General features: G+C 44.9%; 1 protein-coding gene and 1 long non-coding RNA gene across 5 annotated transcripts in view; both read left to right on the top strand.

Annotated features, from left to right (window-relative positions):
* Window positions 1-3,541: 3,541 nt before the first annotated feature.
* The window catches only part of SNX13 (sorting nexin 13), a 122,735-nt gene continuing 102,672 nt past the window's right edge, over window positions 3,542-23,604 (top strand). For 3 of the 4 annotated variants that reach the window (XM_072650837.1, XM_072650838.1, XM_072650836.1), the window contains exon 1: window positions 3,543-3,697. In XM_072650837.1, coding sequence (XP_072506938.1) covers window positions 3,686-3,697 — 12 coding nt within the window. In that variant the 5' untranslated portion in view covers window positions 3,543-3,685. Of the gene's footprint in view, window positions 3,698-23,604 lie in introns of all 4 variants that reach the window. The other variant, XR_011976501.1, reaches the window with a different exon arrangement.
* Window positions 3,797-23,209, top strand: LOC140532409 (uncharacterized). Its single transcript, XR_011976502.1, has 2 exons — window positions 3,797-8,930; window positions 9,988-23,209. It is a non-coding gene; the product is annotated as an uncharacterized lncRNA (long non-coding RNA).

Here is a 23,604-nt window from a genome sequence, read left to right as displayed (position 1 = left end):
TACGTCTAATAAAAACCAAATTTCTCCGTTTGGCATTCAAAGCCTTTCACAATTTGGCACTTTTTTTTCTGCTCTCCCCCCACCCCCCATGCCTTCATGTTGCATCAAATTGGCTTCCTTGCTCCCTGAAATATATGACCATCATCCCCTCCCTTTGCACGGTCTGCCTTCCATTTCTCCGGCTAGTCAAGGGGAAGCCTTTCCTGACCCCGCCCCCCAGCTCAAACTCTTCCCTCCCACCTTCCAGATTACTTATTATCTACTTCCTTATTTTTGCACTCTTCCTCCCTCGGCACTCCCCCACCCCACCCCACCCCGGGACTGTTTTTCTTGTCTTTGGCTCCTGGTGCCTCACGCTTTGACAAACTGCATTATCTGAGGCAGGACCTGTCGGCATAAACTCTTGGAGAAGGAGCTTTGTCTGCCAATGAAGACTGGCAGTTTGCAGCTTTAGAGAGCTGTATGGGGCTTTTACAGGAGAAGTGGCTTCCTCAGGCGGGGACAGCCAGTATGTGTCACAGCAAAGTTTGAACCCAGACCTTCCTGGATCTCTGTTTCTTACATCGACCAAATGCTTAATGAGTGTTGAGATGAATTGAACTGACATCGTCATGTGTCATGGTCATTGTTGGATGACCATCTCTATGTTAAAATGGTTGTTTCTTAATTTTTGCTTTTTTTGTAGTTAAACAATAGTCACAGGAGGTTTTTGCAGTTTGTATCTCTAAGAATTGAGGGAGTGGCTTTGAAAAGATACTCTTCTTTAACTGTGCAGGGAAAGCTGCCTTCTTTTTATCATTCTTATGTGCAGAACTTCTCAAAGATTGGGTGGAGAAGAGGGCAGGCACATGGAAGAGGGGGTTGATGACTCCCAGGTCTCCCTTTATTGGAGAGAGAGTGGTAGGTGGGAGCAATATGATTGACCATGCCCTCTGGTGCCCTCATGCCTTCTACTGAAGCCTCCTGATGGCATGAAGGTGGAGCTGTCGTCTAGTGTCTCCACCAGTGAACATAGGGTCCTTCTAATCTGTACAGGCCAAGAGGAGGGGCTGATCACTGACTGGCAGCAGAGGTGGACCCAGCCTCCACAACTCTCCAAGATGACAGTAAATCCCTGAGCTGTGAGCTGCAGGGATAGAGGGAGAAACAGGAGGATGAAATCTCAGGATCCTTTAAATAATGAACCTTCTCCCCACTGGATTGTAAGCATCTCTTCAGGGAAGCTTGATGCTTAAGGAACATGTGTTTATCAGTAAACATTTATCAAGTGCCTGCTATGTGCTAGGCATTGTGCAAACACTGGGGTTGCAAAAGAGGGGAAAAGAAAGCCCCTGCCCTGCCTTCAGAGAGGCCACAGTCTAGTAGAGGAGTTCACTGTATGATCTGTGTGGTTCAGAAGGAAACTTTCCTTCCTTCTTATCATCTTGTAAACTAATGTTGATCATTTTCAAAGTGCTCTCAGTTAGTCTTTCCTCCACACATACGTCATGGTGTTGTAGCGGCACCTTCTCAAGAATTCAGAGTCTGACCACTGCTGTTCAAGTACAGGCATTTACTGAGGACTGATGCCCCTCAGAAGTAGGATAGGTTCCAAGAGGAACCAGCAGCTTAGGAAGACAACACATGCAAATGTATAGTATACTGATGCTGATTATATAACAGAAATTATGAATATTAAAAGGCAGGAGGGATTTGTTAAGGGATTAAGTAATGGGGAGGGGTCCCTCGTATAGTTTGGTGGTCAAACATCCTGGTCCTGCTGCTTTCTGATTGGCCAGCTATTGTGGTCCTGTCTGGTCAGATGGATAGTTAGGTATTGTGGTCCTGTCGGGCTAAAGGGATGATGTGGTTGTGGCTGAGTACAAGAACATGCTGGTTCTAATATGTGAAGTGGATCTGGGGGCAGTGACTGTATTGAGTCTGGGGATCTGAGGTGTGGTTAAAGTCAGATTGTGTGGTTAAATCAGGATGTGCCTGCTGTTCAGAAGGGCCCATAACGGAGTTAGAGAGTGTTGGGGCTGGGGCAGCTTCATTAGGATTCTTTCACATAAGCTTGGCCAGATCCATGGACTCTTCCAAGCTTCTTTTTTTTTTTCTCCTTGAGTCACTTTCTTAGCAATACAATACTGAGGGGACTGTTGATTCCCTAGTATGGCTCAGGGGCAAGGAGCTGGAATGGGGTGAGAGGGGGGTGAGTGTGGATGGTGGGCTTTCATTTACTATTCCTGTGACAAGGGCAAGGCACTTTCTTCCCTAGGACTCAGTTTCCTCATCTGTAAAGGCAGGATCTGGCAGATCCCTGTCCCAGACCCAGTTAGTCAATTGACCTCCTGAGCCTCAATTGCCTCAGTCAGATGAGGGGAGGGGGAGTTAGGATTCTCTCAGATCCTTCTTCCAGCTGAAATGAAGATAACATCAGAAAAGGGCTTTGTAAATGTAAAGGTTACATATCATTATAAAGCTATCTAGCTGTAACTATTCTATATTGAAGGCTTGCTAGGTGGTGCAGCGGATAGAGCCTTGGGCTTGAAGTCAGGAAGACCTGAGCTCAAATTTGGCCTCACCTGTAAAATGGGCACGACAGCAGCACCCACCTCCCAGGGCTGTTGTATCAGGTGAGATGAGCATTATAAAGGGCTGAGCCCAGTGCCAGCCACATAGGAGGTACTAAGGACATGTTAGCTATTATTGCTTTTATTTTATTATTAATATTGGTACTGCTTGGGGATAGAGCAGGGATCGATGTGCAATTCTAAGACTGATTGGGGTTTGTCCCAGGTCTGGGCTCTCCCCCGCGCCTTTCCTTCCCTCCTCCCGGCCCCTCCCCTCCCCTCTCTTTCCCCCTCCTTCCTCCCCTTCCCTGCCTCTCCCCAGCTTCTCCTCGCCCCGCCCCTCTCCAGGCCCCTCCCCTCTCCTCTCTTTCCCCCTCCTTCCTCCTCTTCCCTGCCTCTCCCCTGCTTCTCCTCGCCCCGCCCCTCTCCCGGCCCCTCCCCTCCCCTCTCTTTCCCCCTCCTTCCTCCCCTTCCCTGCCTCTCCCCAGCTTCTCCTCGCCCCGCCCCTCTCCAGGCCCCTCCCCTCTCCTCTCTTTCCCCCTCCTTCCTCCTCTTCCCTGCCTCTCCCCTGCTTCTCCTCGCCCCGCCCCTCTCCAGGCCCCTCCCCTCCCCTCTCTTTCCCCCTCCTTCCTCCCCTTCCCTGCCTCTCCCCAGCTTCTCCTCGCCCCGCCCCTCTCCCCGCCCCTCTCCCGGCCCCTCCCCTCTCCTCTCTTTCCCCCTCCTTCCTCCCCTTCCCTGCCTCTCCCCAGCTTCTCCTCGCCCCGCCCCTCTCCCCGCCCCTCTCCCGGCCCCTCCCCTCTCCTCTCTTTCCCCCTCCTTCCTCCCCTTCCCTGCCTCTCCCCAGCTTCTCCTCGCCCCGCCCCCTCAGCCCCGGCGCCGGCGCCATGGCGACCCGCCCCACGTGACGGCGGCGGCCCCGGCCGGCCAATGGGCGCGCACGCCGCGCGGGCCCGCGGACGTCGCTCCCCAAGATGGCGGCGCTGCCGTGCCGAGGAGCCGGAGCGGGGGCCGCCCGCGGAGCCGAGTGAAGCCGCCGCCCGGGCCCGGGGCGCAGCGGGACGAGCGGCGGCGGCGGCTCCGGCCGTGGCCATGCGGCGGGGCTAGGGGCGAGCGCGCTTCCCCGGGGTGTAGTAATGTTAACAGAGGTAAGCGGCGGAGGGGCCCGGCCCGCCCCTGACCGCGGCCTCCCCGGCCGGCCGGCCCCGCAGCGCCCCCGCCCGCCCCGCAGCGCCAGGACCCGGGCAGCCTCCGCCCGTGGCGGGAGGACGCGGAGGCCCTCCCCGGGGAGCGGGGCTGGTTTCCGCCGCCTCCCGGGCCAGAGCCCGCTGTGGCCGCTGGGGGAAACTGAGGCCCGGCCGGGAGTGGGGGAGGGGACGCGGCCGGGCCAAGGTCACGGGCGGGGGCCGCCGAACGGGGTCGGAACCCAGGCTCCTCGGGTCCCGCCCCCGAACCCGGCGCTCGGCCCCCGAGATGGGGAGTGACCGGCCCAAGGTCACCCAGCCGTGGGGTCCGGGTAGGACTCGAACCCGGGCCGGGGCCGGTGACGCCGCCGCGCCTTTGCCTTGAGAGGCAGGGCAGGCGGTCGGTGCCCGAGGGGGTGGGCCCTGGTTACGGGCGGGTAAACTGAGGCTGGGCCCCCAGTCGGCGGACCTTCTCCTGCACGGGCCCTGCACAAAGACGCTGAATAAAAGGGGGGCCTGCCCCAGGGCCTCGGGGACACCTGTGCTGGGCCACCCCCGGGTCCCCAAGGGGGCAGGATGTGCACCGGCCCCTCCTTCCCAGAGGAAGCTCTAGGGACCCCTTGGCCCGCCACTCGGGCAGGGAAAGAAGCAGGAGATTCAGGCTCAAAGCCTTGGCGGGCCCCAAAGGACCAGAGCTCCCTCCTGCATTGGGGTTGGATGGGGCCCCTTGTAACCCTGACAGTCACCCCCTGGGAGGGAGGGACGGACACATGGACACACGGAGACATACACACCACAGACAGACATTAAGATGCCCTTCCTTCCGGGCTGGATGGACCACGCTGTTAGAGGCAGGAGACCTGAGTTCTAATTCCAGGTGGGAAGCTCTCAGCCTCTCCTGCTCCCTCATTGCTGAAGTCGTTCCAGCGAGGTGGTGTGGCTGGTGGGGGGCTCCACAGGGCTCTGGGGTCCTTCCCCTGCCAGAGATTCTGGGAGTGTGGTACCTGGATTAGGAAGAGGGCATTTAAGAGAAGGGAGGACCTGTCCTTGGCCCCCATGATAAGGCGCCGGTGGTGGTATCTTTGCTACAGCTGGAAGACTGGGTAGAAGCAGCTCAGCACCAAAGCTTTGAGGAGGAGGACAAGGACCGTAGAGGCCGGGGTTGGCACTGGCTAAGCTGAGCATGGTTGGAACTGCACACAGGTTTGCAAAGAGGGTTCACCTCCTCTTCTCCGGTGCCAGAGCCCTAGTAGCAGTGTGTGTATCACAGTCCCCATTTTACAGAAAGCAAGGCTCAGGGAGGGTGAGGGTTCAAGGTCATACAGCCAGCAGCGCTTGGAGTGCATCGTGTCTAGCATTGTGTAGAAAGGAGAGGTTGAAGAACTTAACTGACATCTTTCCCTCTAGATTTTAAGTCTGGGCAACAACAGTGTCTCTGTGTCTGTGTGTCTGTCTCCCTGAATGAGTAGATGACCAGTGGAGTTAAACCGCTGCTGGGCCCACAGCAGAAGCTTTCATGCTCCTGTAGCCTTGGAAGGTTGAGGCCAGGGATGTCCTTTCAACTTGGTTTGTGAGAGGAAGGTTTGTCCATCTCGATTACTTGTGATACTTGGGAGTAAGTGGTTGAATGACATTCGTTTGGGTAGGACTGCTTATTTCAGGCTAGTACTTCCATGTTAGAGACTGAACACGTGCATATGATGACATATCTGCCAGTTGAGTTGGGAATCCCTTCAGATGTGATTTGTGAAGGGTAAACAGGCTGATGCTGAAATGATAAAGCTTAATGACAAAGCCGAATTGATCAGTATTGCTGACATTTTTCAACATCTAGCAGACTCTTGCTGTCCAACTTAACTTGGCAGCATTCTTCGGTTGAGCCTTTCAGAGGTTGCCTTCAGTTTACTTGGTTCTGTTTGGAAACCTGTTCCATCATTACTTTCTAAAAGTGTAACTGGATTGTTCCAGTTGGAGTGAGTACTGTTGCTGCTTGCCTTGCATTGGCCATAAAGACCTTTGATACAATCTGACAAAATACTCATCGTATTTAAAAACAGAACTTATGGGCTGATGTTCTCAGATTGTCAACTTTGGAATGAATATTGGGGTAGATGATATTGTAGCTGTCACTGGGTAGCGCTTCTCTCATGTTAGTAATGTTTGGATGATGCTTGAAACTATGTAATAATGAAACTGGTATCAAGGTTCTGCTCTTTTACGTCAGTCACATTGTCCTGTGTGTGTCTCTTTCTCGCCCTTGGTTATGGGTGGTACAGGGTGTTATTTGTGGTTGCTTTTGTACTGAGGTGAGGAGGCAGGAATGTTGATGCATCCTCCTGTTTGGAGGGAGAGAGATAGATAAAGCTTCCTTGTCCTTGCTCGCAGCACATGTAGATGCTCCCGCAGTGGGCACATGAGCAAAGCCAAACAGGGCCTGTGTGAAGTCAGACTGAAAGGGGAAATTTCTCAGCTGAGGAAACCAATATACTGAGCTTAGCAACTGTGAAAATGAGATAGGCGGTGAGGCTCTTTCAGATAGGTCATTTAGAGGATTCAAAACAAAAACCTTTTTATTGGTATTTTTATTTCTTATTGTTTTTATACAGAAATGTCACCGACATGTATGTATCCTTGGTTCAGGTTTTCTGGCTTCAGTCCTTAGACTGATTTTTATCCTGACCAGTTGATATTTAGATTCTTGAAAAAATAGATTCCTTAGTTAGATAATGCATTTTTCTCTCCACAAGGGTAAGAGAGAACTTTTCCTTCTGCTTCCACTTCATCTCTGTTAACTTTCCTTTTTTTTTAATCTACTTCTAATGTGGGGTAAATGTTACTTTTAAATTTTGGGGGGGAAACATTGTTAACAGGTGACTTGAAAATACTGTGTAAAGTGCCCTTTTTAGTAAGCTTATATTTATGCAAAGTGATTCAGGAATGGGATAGTCTGGTCAGTTAAGTATTCTTATAGACTTGTAGATCATTAGAGCTAGAGAGAACCCTAGAAATCATATTCTTAACCCTTTTTCAAGTGAAGAATCATGGTCCCCAGAGGTTAAGAGACTTGCTCCAGGCTGACAAAGCTATATTGAAAAAATAATAGCTAGCATTTCTGTAGTACTTTCTGTAGTACTAAATGCACTATGCAAAGGACTTTACACGTATTATCTCATTTGGTTCTTAACAACAATCCTGTCAGGTAGGTGGTATTTTTGCCCCCATTTTACAAATGAGGAAACTGAAGCAGACAGAGGTTAAGTGATTTTTGCCCAGGGGCACAAGCTAGCAATCTGAGGCTGAATTTGAACTTAGACCTTTGTCCAAGTCTATCAGTCTGTCTACTTCTCCACCAAACTGCCATAGTATGAGAACTCTAAATAGACTGTAGGTCTGTTGGTTTCTAAATTAATCAGTAGTATTGATTAAGCACCTACTATGTGTCAGGCACTGCGTTGAGTCCTGGAGCTATAAATACCAAGAATGAAACCATTCCTTCTGCTTTTCAGTTTTGCCAGCTAGCGCCCTCTTCAAGATCATCCATGTGCCACCCATTGCATGAACATTGTGGGTAGCTTACCTCTGCTCCTGGGCCAGGATCTTATTCAGTCCCTTGTTTACAAATGCTATTTTAAAAATGTTTTATTTGTACTTCCTTTTTGTAACTATCTTGTTCCCCAGTATCCTTCCCATCCCAAAAGAAGTGTTTCTTGTAACAAAATTTGCTTGTTCTGGGGAATGACGTGGATGTCCTTTTGCGCCTGGAGCCTGCCACCCCTTGGGAAAGTGGAAGGAAGTGATGTTTCCCTTTGAACTCAGAGCTGTGCTTTCCGTTAAGAAGCCAACCAGTGTTTTTCAATGTTGTTTTATTTCTGTCACATTTTCCTGATCTCATTGGGTACCTTGTTCTCTTGGTTCTTCTTGCTTTGCCCCAAATCCGTTCATATAAAGTCTTTCCAAATATCTTTAAATTTTGAATATTTGTTAGGTGCTTCCCTAATGGAGGACCACCAACTTTGTTTCTAGTTCTTTCCTGATGTGCAAAGTCCTTCTAGGAACAGTTTCGTTTAGCTGGCACTTTTTCTTCTGTGTTTGACATCTTCAGACATATGTACAGCGGCATGGTGGATCTCGAGTCGAGCCAGCAAGTATTCATTGAGCACCTGCCCTGTGCCAGGCCCAGTGTTGCATGCTGAAGGGCAGGTCCAGTTTCATGCCTTCTCTGGGAGAATTTTCAGTGGCTTCTAAGCTCAATTAGACCAGTGCAGGAACTCCCCATAGGTCATTTGTGTGTGTCCTCTCCCCAGACTTCACTCCCAGATTTCTAAGTCAGTTATTTGGGAGTCTGTATTCATTTTCCTTTTGGAAACTACATTAAAATGAAGGTTAGATTTCTAGGTAAACCCACCAAAGAACCTGCTTAATGAATGTTACTGTAATGTAATTCCCAAAGTACTCTTCTTGTAAAAGGAAACACACCATACTGACTGTTAGTAAATAAAACAAAAAAGTAAGAATTTGCAAGGTATTTTCAGTGAAGGTTCTTGTCAAAAGGCAGCTCTAATAAAGAGAATGAAGAAGTAGATTTGATAAGGATTTTAGCAGGGAATGTCTGCCTGCTGTTAAGTGTTTCAGGTTTTTATCTTCAATTGTACTTAATGTTTTTTCCTTTGCACTGGTACTTCTCTCCTGGATTTTCCACTGGTAGCCATAATCGTGGTGAATTTTGGATCAAACGTGTAATAAAAAGAAAAGGAGAGAAAGAGGAATTTTTCTAGAGCCTCTTCTGGGCACAAGTTGGAAGGGAAGGGGAGCACAGAGGGATCAGTGAGAATGTGTGAGAGCAATTAAAGTTGGAGAGCAGGGGAGAGCTGACTTCCAGCCCCAAACTCCTGACCTTTTATTTCCACGTCACCAATAGCTTCTTGGTCATGGAGAACCAGATACCTCAGAGACATGTCCAAAAGGGAACTTATTATCTCCCTCTTCCCTCTCAGGGCCCACAGTCTTCCAGACTTTTCTGTTCTGTTGAAGGTTACCACCATTCTTCTGATCTACCAGTTTCACCTTGGTGGCATCCTTCACTCTTCACTTGCCCTCATGTTTCCACATATGCACTCCTTGGCTGTGGTTTCTGCCTCTGCAACTTCGCTCTCATTGGACTCTTCTCATTACTTCCATGGCCTCCACCTTAGTTCAGGTACTGATAAATGCTGATTATTGCAGTAGTTTCTGATTGGTCTTCCTGCCTCAAATCTCTCCCCTCCCCAATCCATGCTCCATAGAGGTGTTAAAATAATTGTCCAGAAGCTTAGACCTGACCATGTTAACCCTATGTTGACAGATGTTACGAAGATGAAAATGACAGGACTTGACAGCTGATTGGATGTGGGGGAAGAGAGGCACCCTCAGTAGTTATCAGGAAGTCAGGAAGAGAGAAAATTTGGTTTCTTTTATACATTTTTAGAAAGAGAAAAAGGTTAAAGAATGATTTATATGCAAGTATCTGCCAGGAGATTTGTTTGCCTTGTTTAGCTCACAGGCTAATGGCACTTGGCCTGGTAGTCATGTGCTTCACGTAGAGAATGTAGGATCTCTGACTGACATGGAGTGATTGGGTTTTGTCGAGCTCAAGTCAGGCCGCCATTCAAAGCCTTGAGGCTTTTTGACACTGAAGAAACAATGTGCAGAGAGGTCAAAGGCTTCAGAATTCAGATCAAGTAAGCCAGGCTTTCTTCTTCTCTTTTCAAGGCAGGTAGTTAGACTCAGATTCCAGGAGACCCATGAGCAAATGAACAGAAAGTGTTTATCCTTTCAGAGAGAGACCCACACCTTGAACTCCAGTTTCTGTGCCTTATAGTCAGATTTACAATGAAAACTTGAGAGAGTTACAGAATAATCATATCACATTGGCTTCTTACAAGTTATCCAGTGGGCCTCAGTTTCCAGAAATGTCTCCTTGATGGTCGCTGCCAAAAAATTAGAGGAGTGTTGTCTGAATGCCAAGGATGCCATCCCCGGGCTCAGGATAGTGTGGGGGTGGGCACTTCTGCTCCAGCAAAGCCTTCTGTTTCCTGAACCTTCTTTCCTTCATCTGTAACATGGGGAGAACTGTTCTGATACGACCTGCCTTAATGGGCTCTTGTAAACCTGGGAGCCAGATCTAGAAGTACCGGATACCCTAGTAGAATGGAGGGGAGGGGAGGGAAAGACAGGAGAAGGAGAGGCTTTAATTTGAGTCTTTGTATCTCCCACAGGGCAGGTGCTCATGTTTGTTGATCTGAATTCATTTGAAGGTGGGAGTTACAGACAAGACAACTTTGGAGCCGTAGACTGATACCTGCGTTAGATATGCAAGGATGATTTGGTTTCTGTCTTGCCCTGCTTGATCGATAAAGCTTATGACTATTCCTATATAGAATGAAGTCTGTGTCCACACGTGCGATCTATACATACATGGAACCAGCTGTCATTTCCTCCCTGCCCAATGAGGCCTTTCCTGACCCCCCAGCTCCTGGTGCCTTATCCATTGTTGTATGTACTTAGATGCCCCTTTCATCTTGCCCTGGGGGCAAGGACTGTTTATTTTTTGTCTTTATGCTGTAGCGCATAGCATGGTCCCTGGCACACAGTAGGTTTATAATGAATGCTTGTTGGCTGGTCTAGCTGACCCTAGCCTTCCTTTTTGTTTGCTTTCCCAGTTCTAGGGGTAGCTGTGTCAGGGCTCTGGAGCAAGAGCTATGACCTCAGGTATTTACAAGGAGATGATTACAGTGTTGGGCCAAATGCTGCAGGTACCCCTCCTTTAATAGGTTTCCCAATTTGATTTTATTTTCCCACTGTAAATATTTACTTTTTAGAAATTAAAATTTTTGAATTGTTTTATTGAAAATTTAATATTGAATATCAATACAACCACCTAAATTTGTTAAGGAATCTTTAACAGTTAAAATAATTAATTTTGATGAATACAGTATCAGAGCTTTTTTTTCCCATGACCTATGAAATTAATTCTTCCTTCTAGAAACATTCTTGTATTGGAAATATGTATAGTCAGGCAAGACAAATCAGCCACTTGTCCAAGTCTGGTTCTGTATGTCTAGGCCCTTGCTTCTCCGCAAGAGATGGAAGATGTTTTGTTCACGGGCTTTTTGAAATCCTACCCCTAGGTCCTTCATTGTTGTTGCCCCTTGTATTATTATGGTCGTTGTATAAATGTCTCCTGGTTCTGCTGACTTTGCTCTGTGTCATTTAATGTAAGTCTTTCCATATTTCTTAATTATTTTATGGCACAATAAAATTTTATTACATTCATATATCACAACTTGTTCAGCCATTCTCCATTTGTTGGAACTCCCTTATTTTCATCACTTTTGGCCACCAAAATTCACCAAACCCACTTTGGCACCATGCTGTCTCACCTTCTTCTGTCAGATATGGTCTAGTTTCCACCTTCACCGACTCCAGCCTTGTTACCTGGGATCCCATCTGAACTGTCTAACTTTCGTTCTTCTCTTTGCCTCAGCTGTTCCAGTGGCACATCAATTGTTAGCCTGGAAAAAAGAAGTCCTGGGGGGAGGAGGAGAAGGAGGTGCCTTGGAATTGTCTTCAAGGATTTGGTTTCCTAACCCCAGAGGCGAGAAGTAGGAGCAGACTGTATAGGAGCAGACTGTGTAGAGAGACTGGTTTAGGTTGGACTTCAGGGGAAGTAAACCGAAAAACCAAGTGATTTCACAACAACAAGAGCTATCCACGGTGGACCAGAGTGCTTTCTGCTCACTCGAGGTCAGAAGTCAAAGGTTGGATGAACTCTTGCTGAGCATGTCCTCCAGAGCGTTCTTGTTTAGGCTTGTACAGGCTTGACTTGATGCTCTAACATTGAACTTCTGTGAGTCTGAAATTCATTCTTTGGTCAGAGGTCATCATTCTTTTCTTCAACCCCCCCTTCCCGTCTTAACTCTCCCTATCCCCGAAAGTTCAGAGTGAGTGAGTTGTTTATTTATATTTTTATATAAAGTGTATTATATACTTGGTATGTAATTACTGTAGACCTGTGTTTCCAGGGAGTTAACTGACTTTGATAGTTGCTCCTTGACTTTCTTGGCTCAGGCCAAAGAAATTGAAAAAGAAAGTTTTTCTGCTCAGATCCTTAGAGAAATTCAGCTCTACTCTTTGGTTTGGTCGAGGCCTGTTGGAAAACCCATGAGTGTTGTGCACTGTAAGCATATGCCAGAGTGATGATCCCAAAGCAGAGATCTGGCCACATCACACCTCTGTACAATAATTCCCATTTTGTCTCCAAATATAGGATGGATCAAAGGCACATTTCTCTTTGTGGTGCTTCAAGCCCTATGACAACCTCCTTCTAGCCTACCTTTGTAGAAAGTCCATTTTATGCTTGTTCATTTGCTCTTGGTCCAGTCAATATTCTGTGTCCCGTCCCAGTGTCTCTGCACAAGGTGTCTCCCTTGCCTATGACACAGGCCTTCCTCACCTTCATCTCTTCACCTCACATCATCCTTAGCTTCCCTTAAGATCCAACTCAAGCTTTACCTTCCACCTGAAGCCTTTCCTGATTCCTAACCCCTTGGTACTCCGTAAGATCACCAGTTTCCCTTATTAAAATGTAAACTCTGGTTGTCAGGGACCCTTACAGTTTTGTCTTTCTGCTGTGTGACTAATGGACCAGCCTTATGATTTCATTTAAATAAGTCCTGGTGAAGAGATTACCTCCACCAGTGCAACTACTGTGTAAATTATGGTCTTTAAAAAAATTCAAAGTTTGGTTTTAGTTTTTATTTTCAGTTCCAAATTCTCTCCCTCCCTCCAGCCCTTCTCCCAGCCATTTGAGAAGGCAAGCAGAATGATACCCATTATACATGTGAAGTCATGCAAAACATATTAGCCATGCTGCAGAAAAAAAGGCAAGAAAAGCATATTAGAAAACACTTTGCTTTGATCTGCTCAAGAGTTCATCATTTCTCTCTCTGAAGGTAGATGGCATTTTTGGTTATGAGTTTTTGGAATTGTTGTGGGTCATCGTATTGATCAGAGTAAGTTTTTGCAGTTGATTACACTATTGCTGTTACAGTATACAGTGTTCTCCTGGTTCTGTTTGCTTCACCTTGTATCAGTTCTTTATTCTGCCCAGGTTTTTCTGAAACCACCCTGCTCATCATTTCTTTTGGTATTCTGTTACACATATACCACAACTTGTTCAGCCATTCCCCAAGGAATAGACATCCCCTCAATTCCAGTGCTTTGCCATTGCAAAAAGATCTGCTATAAATATTTTTGTACACCTAGGTCCTTTTTCTTTGATCTCTGTGGTTTACAGACCTAATAGTGGTATTTCTGGGTCAAAAGGTATGCGTAGTTTTATCACCTTTGGGCATAGTTCCTGATTGTCCTTTAGAATGGTTGGATTAGTTGACAACTCCACCGACAGTGCTTTAACATCCCATTTGTTCCACATCTCCTCCATCATGTGTCATTTTCTTTCTCTGTCATGTTAGGCAATCTGATGGGTATCAGGTGGTACTTCAGAGTTGTTTTAATTTGTATTTCTCTAATCAGTGATTTAGAGAATTTTTTTGTGTAACTTGATAGCTTTGATTTCTTCTGAAAACTGACTGTTGGTGTCCTTTGAACCATATGGCAATGGGGAAGTGGCTCATATTTTTATATATTTGACTCAGTTTTCTATATATTGGAGAAATCAGATCTTTATTAGACAGACTTGTAAAGTTTTTTCCCCAGTTTCCTGCTGTCCTTGAAATTTTGACTGCATTGGTGTTGTTTATGGCACCTCCTTTTTAATTTTATGTAATGAAAATTATGCATTTCATTTCCCTTAACCCTTTCTCTCTCTTCTTTGGGCATAAATTCTTCCCTTATTTGTACATCTGATGGGTAATTTTTTTCTTGCTCCCCTAATTTGCTTATGGTATCATCACCCTTTCTGTCTAAATCATTTAGGTAACCTATGGTTTTAGAGGTTTTCTGGGGAACTGAGAGGTTGCACAAATAACTAGCCCCAGCTCCTCACCCAGCCTGTGTCAGAGGGGAGACTGAACCCAGCTTAACCTTCCTCTGAGCCTTGCTTTCTTTCTGCAAGGCTGAGCTGCCCAGCACAGAAGAGTGTTTGTGAATTGATTGATCTGGCCTGGCTACTGAGATGCCAGATCAGCTTTGAGCTTGGCTCTGGTTTGTCACATGGCCTGGAGTCACAAAGTTTTTACTGTGTGGATTTTTAAGTTCAGGGGTAGAGTTGTGTGAAGAAATCCTTAGTCTGCAGGCTGTCTTCTTGGAGGGACTGTTTTTGTCTTTCCGTGTTTCCCCAATCTTAGCCCAGTCCCTGGAACATAGTAAGGACTTAAGTGGGAGGTGGGAGAGCCTGTTGGCTGATGGTGTAGAATGGCTTTGACCATAATTCTAAGCTCCAATGTGGTAAACCAAGTATCTTATTAAGTTAAATAGGTTAACACTGAGTAAGTGACTTGACCTTATGTTTTTTTTTTTAGTGATAGTTAAGGATGACATATCATTTCCCTCAAGTACGGTGTATCTAATAAATTTTGCTGATAGCTTGGGAGATGTGATTCTGTGACTTAACCTGGCATTATTCTGCACTTACATGTGATTATTATGTTGTTAGCATGTGTTTTTGATTTATTTGGTCTTTGAGATGGTGTATCATTTCTCAGTAGCAGTCTCTAAAGGCTTTTACTTGTGTTTGCTTCTAGGGACAGTACTTTTCATTTCACCTGCTGAAACTATTCAGGAGAACCGTAATGAGAAGTTTAGTGCAAGGCAGAGAAAGGACAATGAGAGGAAATTGTCCATAAAGGAAAAGAAAGTCAGGTAACCTTACTGCAAAGTAGCCTGCTGGTCAAGTACAAACAACAGTGCCACCTGAAAAGTAAAGAGAGACTATGGGAATAGAGGTCCAGACAAGCCTCACCTTACTCCAGAGGGCTTTAGAGGCCACCTTTTGTAATGTCCAACTCTGTAAGTCTGATAACCTGAGCACAGCAAAGTTGATCTTCTCTTTACATGCCATCTCTGTCCTGTCATGTTTCCTCAGGTTCCGTTATGAGCTAGAGAGTACTTTTATTTGCAAAACCTAAATTTCTTTGCTATAAAGAATAAACTGTTTTCAAATTTTAAACATTATTTTTGAGATTATTTTCCATGTATGCGTTTCTTTGAATGACTTTAAAACATATTGTAGCCGTTGCTCATGCATGTGATATTCTTTTCCTGTTTCTCACTCTGAATCTTGATTACTTCACATGTGTGTTTTCCTTCAAAGGGATTTTGGTGTTTAAATTTCAGATTGGATATGGACTGACATTTAGAAGGGAGAGCAAGGGAAGCCATAAGAAGAAACCCACCTGGGGAAAATGATTTGCTTAGAGATTTGAAAGGGAAATTTTAGTAAATTGGCAACACTTTTTGAGTCGACATATTAGATCATCAGGCTTTGATTAGAGAAGGAAGAAACAGGCCAGCTCTGCTGAAGCACTCCCATAACCTGTTGGGAGAGTGGCTGCCACACAGCAGGGTTGTAACTTGGAAAGTACTGGGATTCCTGGCATCCTGAGGAGTTCCTCCTTCTCTTTCCAGTGTGAGAAAGTTGGATATAAAGTGACAAATCCTCATATGATCTCTCTATAAGCGATTCTGTTGAATTGTATGTGACCTCAAGGGGACAGAAAGTTGTTGTTAGGCCTGTTTCTGACTTCCTTGCTTAACACAGCAGGGCAGTGAGGGGTCTGGTGGAGGAGTCATCAAGGAAAACAGAATGTTCTGTTTGGGGGGTTCCATGTGGAGGAAACTCCCTCCACCATTGGAAATCAGCTGCTCCAGATTTGCTGAGAGATTAAGGGATTCCTTATCCATAGTCACCTGGCTCCTTGTGACTGCTGTGAAGGTCTTGAATTTCTCATCTTCCTGTCTCCGAGGTTGCTTCTCTGTCTGTGACCACTCAACTGCCTGGTATATCATGTTTGGGAAATCTGACCTGGAGGATTGAGAAGCTTCTGTTCTGAACCATGCTCTAGAACTTGGAACCTCAATAAGATGTTTGTATAGTTTCCCCAAAAGGAACAGTGTTATTAGAAATGGTAGTTTGCTTTCCAGGCCAACTCCAAATTGATTTAACCCATCATTTTCCAAATATTGTACATTTCCAGTAAGACTCTGGAGCCCAACCACTTTTTCCTGCACTATTTCACTTCATCAAGGATTTATTTAGTGCCTGCTGTGTACTAGCTAGGCATTGTGTTGCATGCTGAGGATACAGACAGAAGTGGTGCCTGCCTTCAAGAAGATGATTTGCTGTTTGAGGGGGAATTACCATGTATATACATAAGTATAAAGAATAAGTGTGTATATACAGACATGGACCTGACATAGAGCAAATTCTAAGATGAAAATATAAGTTGGGTATGAAGGACAGTTTGTTAACAGCTGAACTGGGGGTCCCCAAGGGCTCAACGAACAGATGGGGACACAGGAGAACCTCTTGTGGCTGGACTTGAGAAACGGCAGTGGTGGTCAGGCAGGGAAGCGCTGTGTTGTCTTACTCTGTAGCATAGGCAGCGCTGATTCTTGGACCCTAAGGAAGAGAATGAGAGATGGTAGGGAAAGAATATTCAGACCCACTCATCTATGCCCTGGCCTGATCGACAAAGCTGGTCAGGGAGGAGTGAGACTGAAACGTGTCTGAGATGTCTCTTCTCAAGTCCAGTCCCCTATGCTCCAGGACTCACTCCAGATATGGGGAGAATGGAGAGGGCACGAGGCCCAGCTGGGCAAATATCTAGGCCCAGGGAAGGGTCAGCTCTATTCATGTCAAGGCCATGTGCCTGAGGCCCCAGCATGGAGGCATGAGGTGGTGATGAGGAAGCTTGTAGAGGTTGACCAGTGGAAAGAGCCTGGGATTCGCCATCAGAGGACCTGGGACAAGACAGTCCAGTCAGTCCATGAAAAAAGCACTTATTTAGTGGCTGCTGTATGCAGAGAAGCAAGTACGGTCTGGGAGCAGGCAGCTACACTAAAAACAAGGAATTAGTGAGGAAGAACAGCAGGCCGGGGAACATCCTTAAAGGAAGGAGGAGGTGTGGCTGCTGAGGCAGGGGCCTGCTTCTCATCCTTACCTGGGGGACTTTGGGTCAATCTCTTCTCTCTCTCTAAAATGAGCCATTTGGTCTCCCTGGCCAGCTCTACATGAAAGCCCAGAAGCTCCACTGGTATCTTAGATATCAGGAGAACACAAAGAAGGCCTCGGTGTAATCCACTTCGAAGGGCATAAACATTTATATAGCTCCTGCTATGTGCTAGGCACCAGGCTAAGCATCTTAAAAATAGTATCTTATTTGATGCTGTTATTATACCCATTTTACTTGCCTGGGATCATAATAGCAGTAGGTGCAGAGGCTAGGTTTGAACTCAGCTATTCCTGAGTCCAGGTGCAAGGCTTTGTCTCCACCTGGTTGCCTCTTATGATAAATTCATTGCAAGGTGTGGGCAGGAGTTTTGGAGATTGGGCAGATACTGTCTTATGGGAGGGAGCACCATGTGGATGAAATGACAGGGTCTCTGGAGTATTTGGCATGGGTCCCCAGTGTAATTCAGTAGGTAATAGGGAGTCATGAATGAGTTTTGAACAGGAGAGTGAAGTGATCTTTCTGTACATTAGGAAAGTTCATCTAGAGCAGCACGAAGGCTGGACTGGGGGATTAGGCTCCATTTGGTGGGTGGTAGGGAAATTCATGGAGGACTCATGAGGTTTGGGCTAGGGAAGAGGCTCCAGTGGGGGGGGGTGACTCGGGAGAACTCCATCTAACAATGTTCAGTACCCTGACCCTTGTAATAACTGTCTCATATTTTCTTTCAACAATATTGAAGTTTTTACTATTTTTGAGAAAGTTTTTGTTAAAAAAATTCATATCGTTTCAGTCAATTAAAAAAAATTGTTGCCAGATTAATCATTTTATAATATTTAAATCTACTGGAAAAGCTTGCATAAAAAAAGTTTCTGGATTTGAAATGTGAGAGAGGTTCTGTATCATTTCTGTCTGCCTCTTATTTTCCTTTCTTTTCCTCCCACGGTTCTGGAATCCCAACCAGCTTCTCTCTGTGACCTTTGGCATGTCTGGGAATGTGCCAGGTGACTGAATTTCTTTTTTCTCTCCCTTTTTCCCCTCCTAAAGGCCTCACAAGCAGTGGAATGACATAGTGCCAGTTCAGTGCTGGTAGGAACGTAAGTGGGCATTGGTCTTGTGTCCTTATTTGTCGGGGGAGGGAAATGAAACTTCAATTTGATGAAGCCTGGGAGGTTCCTGTGTGTGCTTCCTGCCCAATAGTCTTTTCATCGTTTTCCAGGCTCGGTGGTGGGTATCAGAGCCAGCTCTTTCTGCTTCTTGACTAAATGGTACAAACCAGGTCTTTTGCAGAACTTGAGACTTTGAGCATTAGACTTTGCCTGTCAGAACATCAATGACTTTGAATATGTAGATCTCAAGAGCTGCCATACAGGTGAACAGTGGGTATAGTAGTTGAATGAATAGCTTGGTAATTAGTTTTTTTTCAATACATACATACTTTTATTGAACTTGTAAATCTGTTTGTGTGTTCGTCCTTCTTTGCCAAAGAAGACCATGCCATCAGAGAAATAATGACATGACTTGCACTTGACTTTGTTTTGAGTGAGGGAGGATTGTGCAGGTCACCAACCTCACTTCTCCTCCAGAGCCATCTGAATCCAGTGACCAGACATTCATCAGGATGACTGGAGATAACCCAGGATGAGGCAGTTGGTGTTAAGTGACTTGCCGAGAACACCCAGCTAGTGAGTGTTTGAGGTGAGATTTGAACTCAGGTCCTTCTGACTCCTGCACTGGAGCTCTGTGCACTGCACCACCTAGCTGCCTCTACTTGTAAATCTGATAATTTTCTGTAGAAATGAGAACTGGATTCTAAAAAACAAGCAATACTTTTGCATAATTATAGTATATTGAATTAATATAATAGATAATTGAAACACATTCTTTCACCAAAGCAATATATCCGTCATGATTAAAGGTTTCGTAATCTGTTTGATTTAGTTAAAAAAAAAAAAAAGAATTGAACCACTTTAGATGCAGTGGCTTATGCAATGGGATAGTAGTGATGGTTTCAAATCATGCGATCCTTAACAGGATGGTCATGATAAATGGGGAGGTTTCTTTTTGAGGCCTGGGATTGGACATTGCTTCATTTGCTTTTCTCTTGGAGGGCATGCTTAGAAGTGATTTGATTTTTTCTAGATGTTCTTAGTAGAACAGTATTCAGCACCACAGAGAGATCACAAAAAGGTTGGAAAAAAGCCCAATGAATTTGGCAAAGTGGAATGACCTGAAAGAAAGCAGTTTCTGTCAAGTAGTAGACATGGGAACTGAGCGTCAAGGGGGGCAAGTGTGGTAAGAAGTGTGTGGGTGAATTTGGGGGCATAATAAAAAGCGGTCTAGACACCAGAATATATTAGAGACCACCTGGATCAAAAGGGGAAGTGGATGACAAGGCTGACCTGGTGTAGCTTAGTGATGGGCAACTACATTGAGGCAGACATCTGCTGGGGTTTGCTCTCTGTCAGAAGCAGAGAATCTCATAATTTAGGGACTTTGTCCTTTAAAAGGTGAGAGAAGCAAGGAGGCTAGCTTTTTCTGGACCTGTTTTCACTAGCAAGCTATACAAGCGCTAGCTTTACTACTGTTGTTACTACTAAATGTTACTAAATGAGTGTTTGTTGAATAGATGAATATTTTTTTTTTTATGGCAGAGAGAGATTTGGGCTGGATATTCATATTATTATGTGAATTTGGGAATGATTGAATAGCTAGATCCAGAGAATATTTATTAATAGTCCATTGTCAGCTTTTCTTGTTCAGTAAAACTATGGGCTTATCCTTGGCTCTGCTCTGTTTTCAGCATTTTTTTAATAAGTTACTTGGATAATGGCCTAGTTAGTAGACCTGAACAAATTTGCAGATGACATAGCTGAGGCAATGTGGACAGAGTGCTGGTCTCGGAGTCTGGAAGACCTGATTTCTAATTTGTTTAATTTCTGTGAGGTTCCCTTTCTTCATCTATAAATTGGGGATAATCTTGGCATCATGAGTCTTACAGGGTTATTGTAAGGGTTAAATGAGATGTTGTATTTAAAGTTGGCCAACTTTGAAGTGCCATAAAAAACCAAAAAGTTGCTCTGTCTTGTCTCATCACCTTTACCCCCACCCCATCCCCATCCAGGCCAGATATGCCTAATCGTCGCCCAGCTGATAGAAGGACCTTTGCTTGCCCTCCTTTGGACATTCCAGTTTGTCAGCATTTCTTAACCCTTGACTCCCAGAGACAAACACAGATCTCCAATGGAGGATGCATAATGACTTTTTGGCTTCCACACTACACTGCTTACTCATATTGGGCTGGCGAGCCAACAGACCCCAAGATCTTTTTTCAGAAAAGTTGCTGGGATACAGTGATCCAATACAATACCAAGAGACTCATGATGAAGACTCCATCTTCAGAGAAAGAACTGATGGAATCTGTTTGCTTCCTTTCTTCCTTCCTTGCTTCCTTCTTTCCTTCCGTGTGTCCGTCCTCTTTTTTTCTTCCACAAAGTGGCTAATATGGAACTATTTTACATGATTGCACACATATAACCCATATCAGTTGCTTACCATCTGAGGGATGGAAAAGGGAGGGAGGAAGAGAATTTGGAACTCAAAATAAAAAAAAAGTGTTAAATATTATATTTACATATAATTAGCAAAAAATAAAATATTATTTAAAAAAGAAAAATAAAATATTTTTTAAAAAATTAAAAAAAAAATTGTTGGGTTTCCATATCTCCTCTAACTTATAGGTGTGAAATGGTTTTTGTTTTGTTTTGTTTTGGTTTTTTTTGCCCAAGCACAAAACTACATTTATTACTATTACATTTTGTCCCACTCGATTCAGCCCAGTGCTCTACTCTGCCAAGATCCTTTTGGATGCTGACTCCATTATCCAGCCTGTTAGCTATTTCTCTAAGTTTGCTATCACTTACTAATGTGATGAGCATGTCCTCTGTGCCTTTATCCAAGTCCCTAATAAAAAGGATAAACAGGTGAGCTCAGGCACAGACTCCTGGAGTCCTCCTTCCATGTTGACAGTAATTGAACTACTTGTGATTACTTACCTTTATCTACAAGTTTAATAATCTTGTAAAAAATTGAGTTTAGTTTGGCATGACCTGCCCTGATAAAGACATTTTGGTTCTTTGAATCCTTTCCTTTTTAAATGTCCACCAGCTACCTCTTTAACCTGTTCTGTAATTTTCCCAGGAATCAAATGCTACTGATAGTTGTCTGGTATCCTCTTTAAGATTTTCCTGATGAGTGTATATTCTAATCTCCTGTTGCTGTGGATCATCTCCATTTGCAGTTGTCAGACAGTTGCTGTCCAAGGTGCTTGCTGGCCTCTTAAGTCTCCTTGTTGTGGTGCTTCATTTAAGTTGGTTAAACTTGGATAATGCTATAGTCATTGTTGACATCAGTTCTGTTGTCCATTTTCCATTGTTTATTTTCAGTCACTTGTTTAGGTAATTTAGTTTTAAATCTTTTTGGTTTTAATCCTTATCTGTTTCTCATTCTTCTTACAGTTTTTTTATAAATTCTGATTTTATGTATGACCAGTCTAATGATTCTAGATTTAGAACTGACAACCATTGGGCTCCTTTAATTCAAGCTTCTCGTTTTAGAGATTAGGAAATGAAGGCCTTCAGAAGGGCAGTGACTTGGCCAAGGTCCCGCAGGCCCTGAGAGGCTGCACCAGGGCTGGGCTGAACTCAATGGATCTTCCCTGAGGGCAGCTCCCTCACAAACACCAGCTCTTTGGGTTGTCAGAAGTCAAATCTCTTATGCTTTGTGGGGTTGAGGGCTCTGTATGCCGAGTGCTTTTCATTTAGTTTTCTAAAGGTTATATTTATGTGAGAGAGCAGCACCCCTTTTTGTATCCTGAATCTGTCTGGCAGCAGTCTGGTGAGCCTCTGAACTATGGGTTCAAAACGTATAAAGTAAAATACATAGGATTACAAGGAAAACCAATTACATTGAAAGACAGTTGTCAAAAGGCCAAAAAATACCCTGACCCAAAACAAAACCCCTCTTCATAGACCAACCCTCAGGTTCAGCCCTTCTGATAGAGGATGTGGGGTTTCTGTCTCAACTTCAGGTCTTTAACTTAATCTCATTTCTTTTTCTTGAACTATATTTCTCACCATCCTTTCCATTGGGTTCCCATTGGGTTCCATAGGCTGCAGTTTTCTTGGTGGTCTGTTTGTAACTATGTTCCATTAATATTAGAGTGCTTGATGACCTCATGTCCAGTGAAATACTGTTTCTTGTAGCTTCTGGGTATGTTTTAACCTGCTATACCAGCTCTTTTCTTTGTCTCTCCAAGGAGCATGTGTGAGTCATTATTGGAAAAGTATTTGTTAATCAGTTGCCTTCTGACTATGTGATTGCCTTTGCCTTCCCTGTCCAAAGCACTGCTCTTTGGCCACCGTTTGCCTCCAGCTTCTGTTTCCTCTGTTGCAATATAAGTTTCTGGAAGTGAAGGACTGGTTTGCTTTCTGGCTTCTCTACTGCTTAGCACAACGGTTGGAACCTAGGAAGTGTATAATACAATTTCAAATTGTTTATTATTATTCACTTCACCCATTCATTCATCCTTCCACTTAGCTGCCACTTTCTTTCTTCTAGTTTTGTTTATGGTAAGAATGTCAAGATTGATAGGATTCAGGTCCTGCAGCAGCAGGTCTGTCCTCTCACGTTTGCTCACCTGCAAATTGAAGTGTGGTCTATAGCCAAAAAGTGATCTTCTCATCCTCTGTCCCCAGGAAGGAAAGAAACAGGCATTTATTCAGCAACTACCTACTGTGTGCTAGGCATTGTCCTAAGTGCTTTACAAATATTATCTCATTTGATCCTCACAACTACTCTGGAAAGTAGGTGCTATTATCACCCCCATTTTGCAATTGAGAAAACTGAGGCAGTGAGAGGTTAACTGACTTGTCAGGGTCACACAACTGCTTAGTTGTCTAAGGCTGGATTTGAACTTGGGTCTTCCTGACTGCTGATCTGCCTCAGTGCCATCAGGGCTACAGAAACAGAAGGGCCAGAGAAGCCCCAGAAAGGTTTTGCATTTTTCATTATTCTGTTTGTTCTTATTTTAATTAGCATATTCATTTTATCTAAGAGCTTGAAAATTGGTAATCTTATGTTTAAATGTTACTTCTGAAATAGCCTTTATATTATCAACTCACTTAACAAACTATTTCTTTGTAGATACTGCAAAGCTAAATATCTCCCCTATTTGTCTTGTCTCACCCTAAATCAGAAGCAATAGAATAGTCAGTCAGTAAGCATTTAGTGTAAGCGCCTCCTGTGTGTGCCAGGCTTTGCACTGTGCTGAGCATTGGAGATACAAAAAGAGGCAAAAGTCCGTACCCTCAAGATGGCCCAGTCTAGTGGGGGAGACAACATGCAAACCAGAATCTGAGTGTGATTTTAGTTGGCCCTTGAAGGAAGCTATGAGGGGGAGATTTGGAGGGCTTGTGTTTTGGGCCTGGGGAGCAGCCTAGAGATGGAGCATCTCAGTCCTGGGACAGTCAGGAGGCTAGTGCCTCTTCATGGAAGAGTCAGTATTTATTGGGGAGTGAAGGAAAACTGAAAAGGAAATGGGGAGACTGGAAGGGTTGAATGCCAAACAAGACTTTGAGTTTCATTCTGGAGGCCAAAGGGAGCCCCTGGAGGCTATTGAGTAGGGGGTGACATGGGCAGACC

The sequence above is a fragment of the Notamacropus eugenii genome, chromosome 3, assembly GCF_028372415.1.
Source record: "Notamacropus eugenii isolate mMacEug1 chromosome 3, mMacEug1.pri_v2, whole genome shotgun sequence".
NCBI classification, from domain to species: Eukaryota; Metazoa; Chordata; class Mammalia; order Diprotodontia; family Macropodidae; genus Notamacropus; species Notamacropus eugenii.
This window is presented reverse-complemented; position numbering and strand designations above follow the sequence as displayed.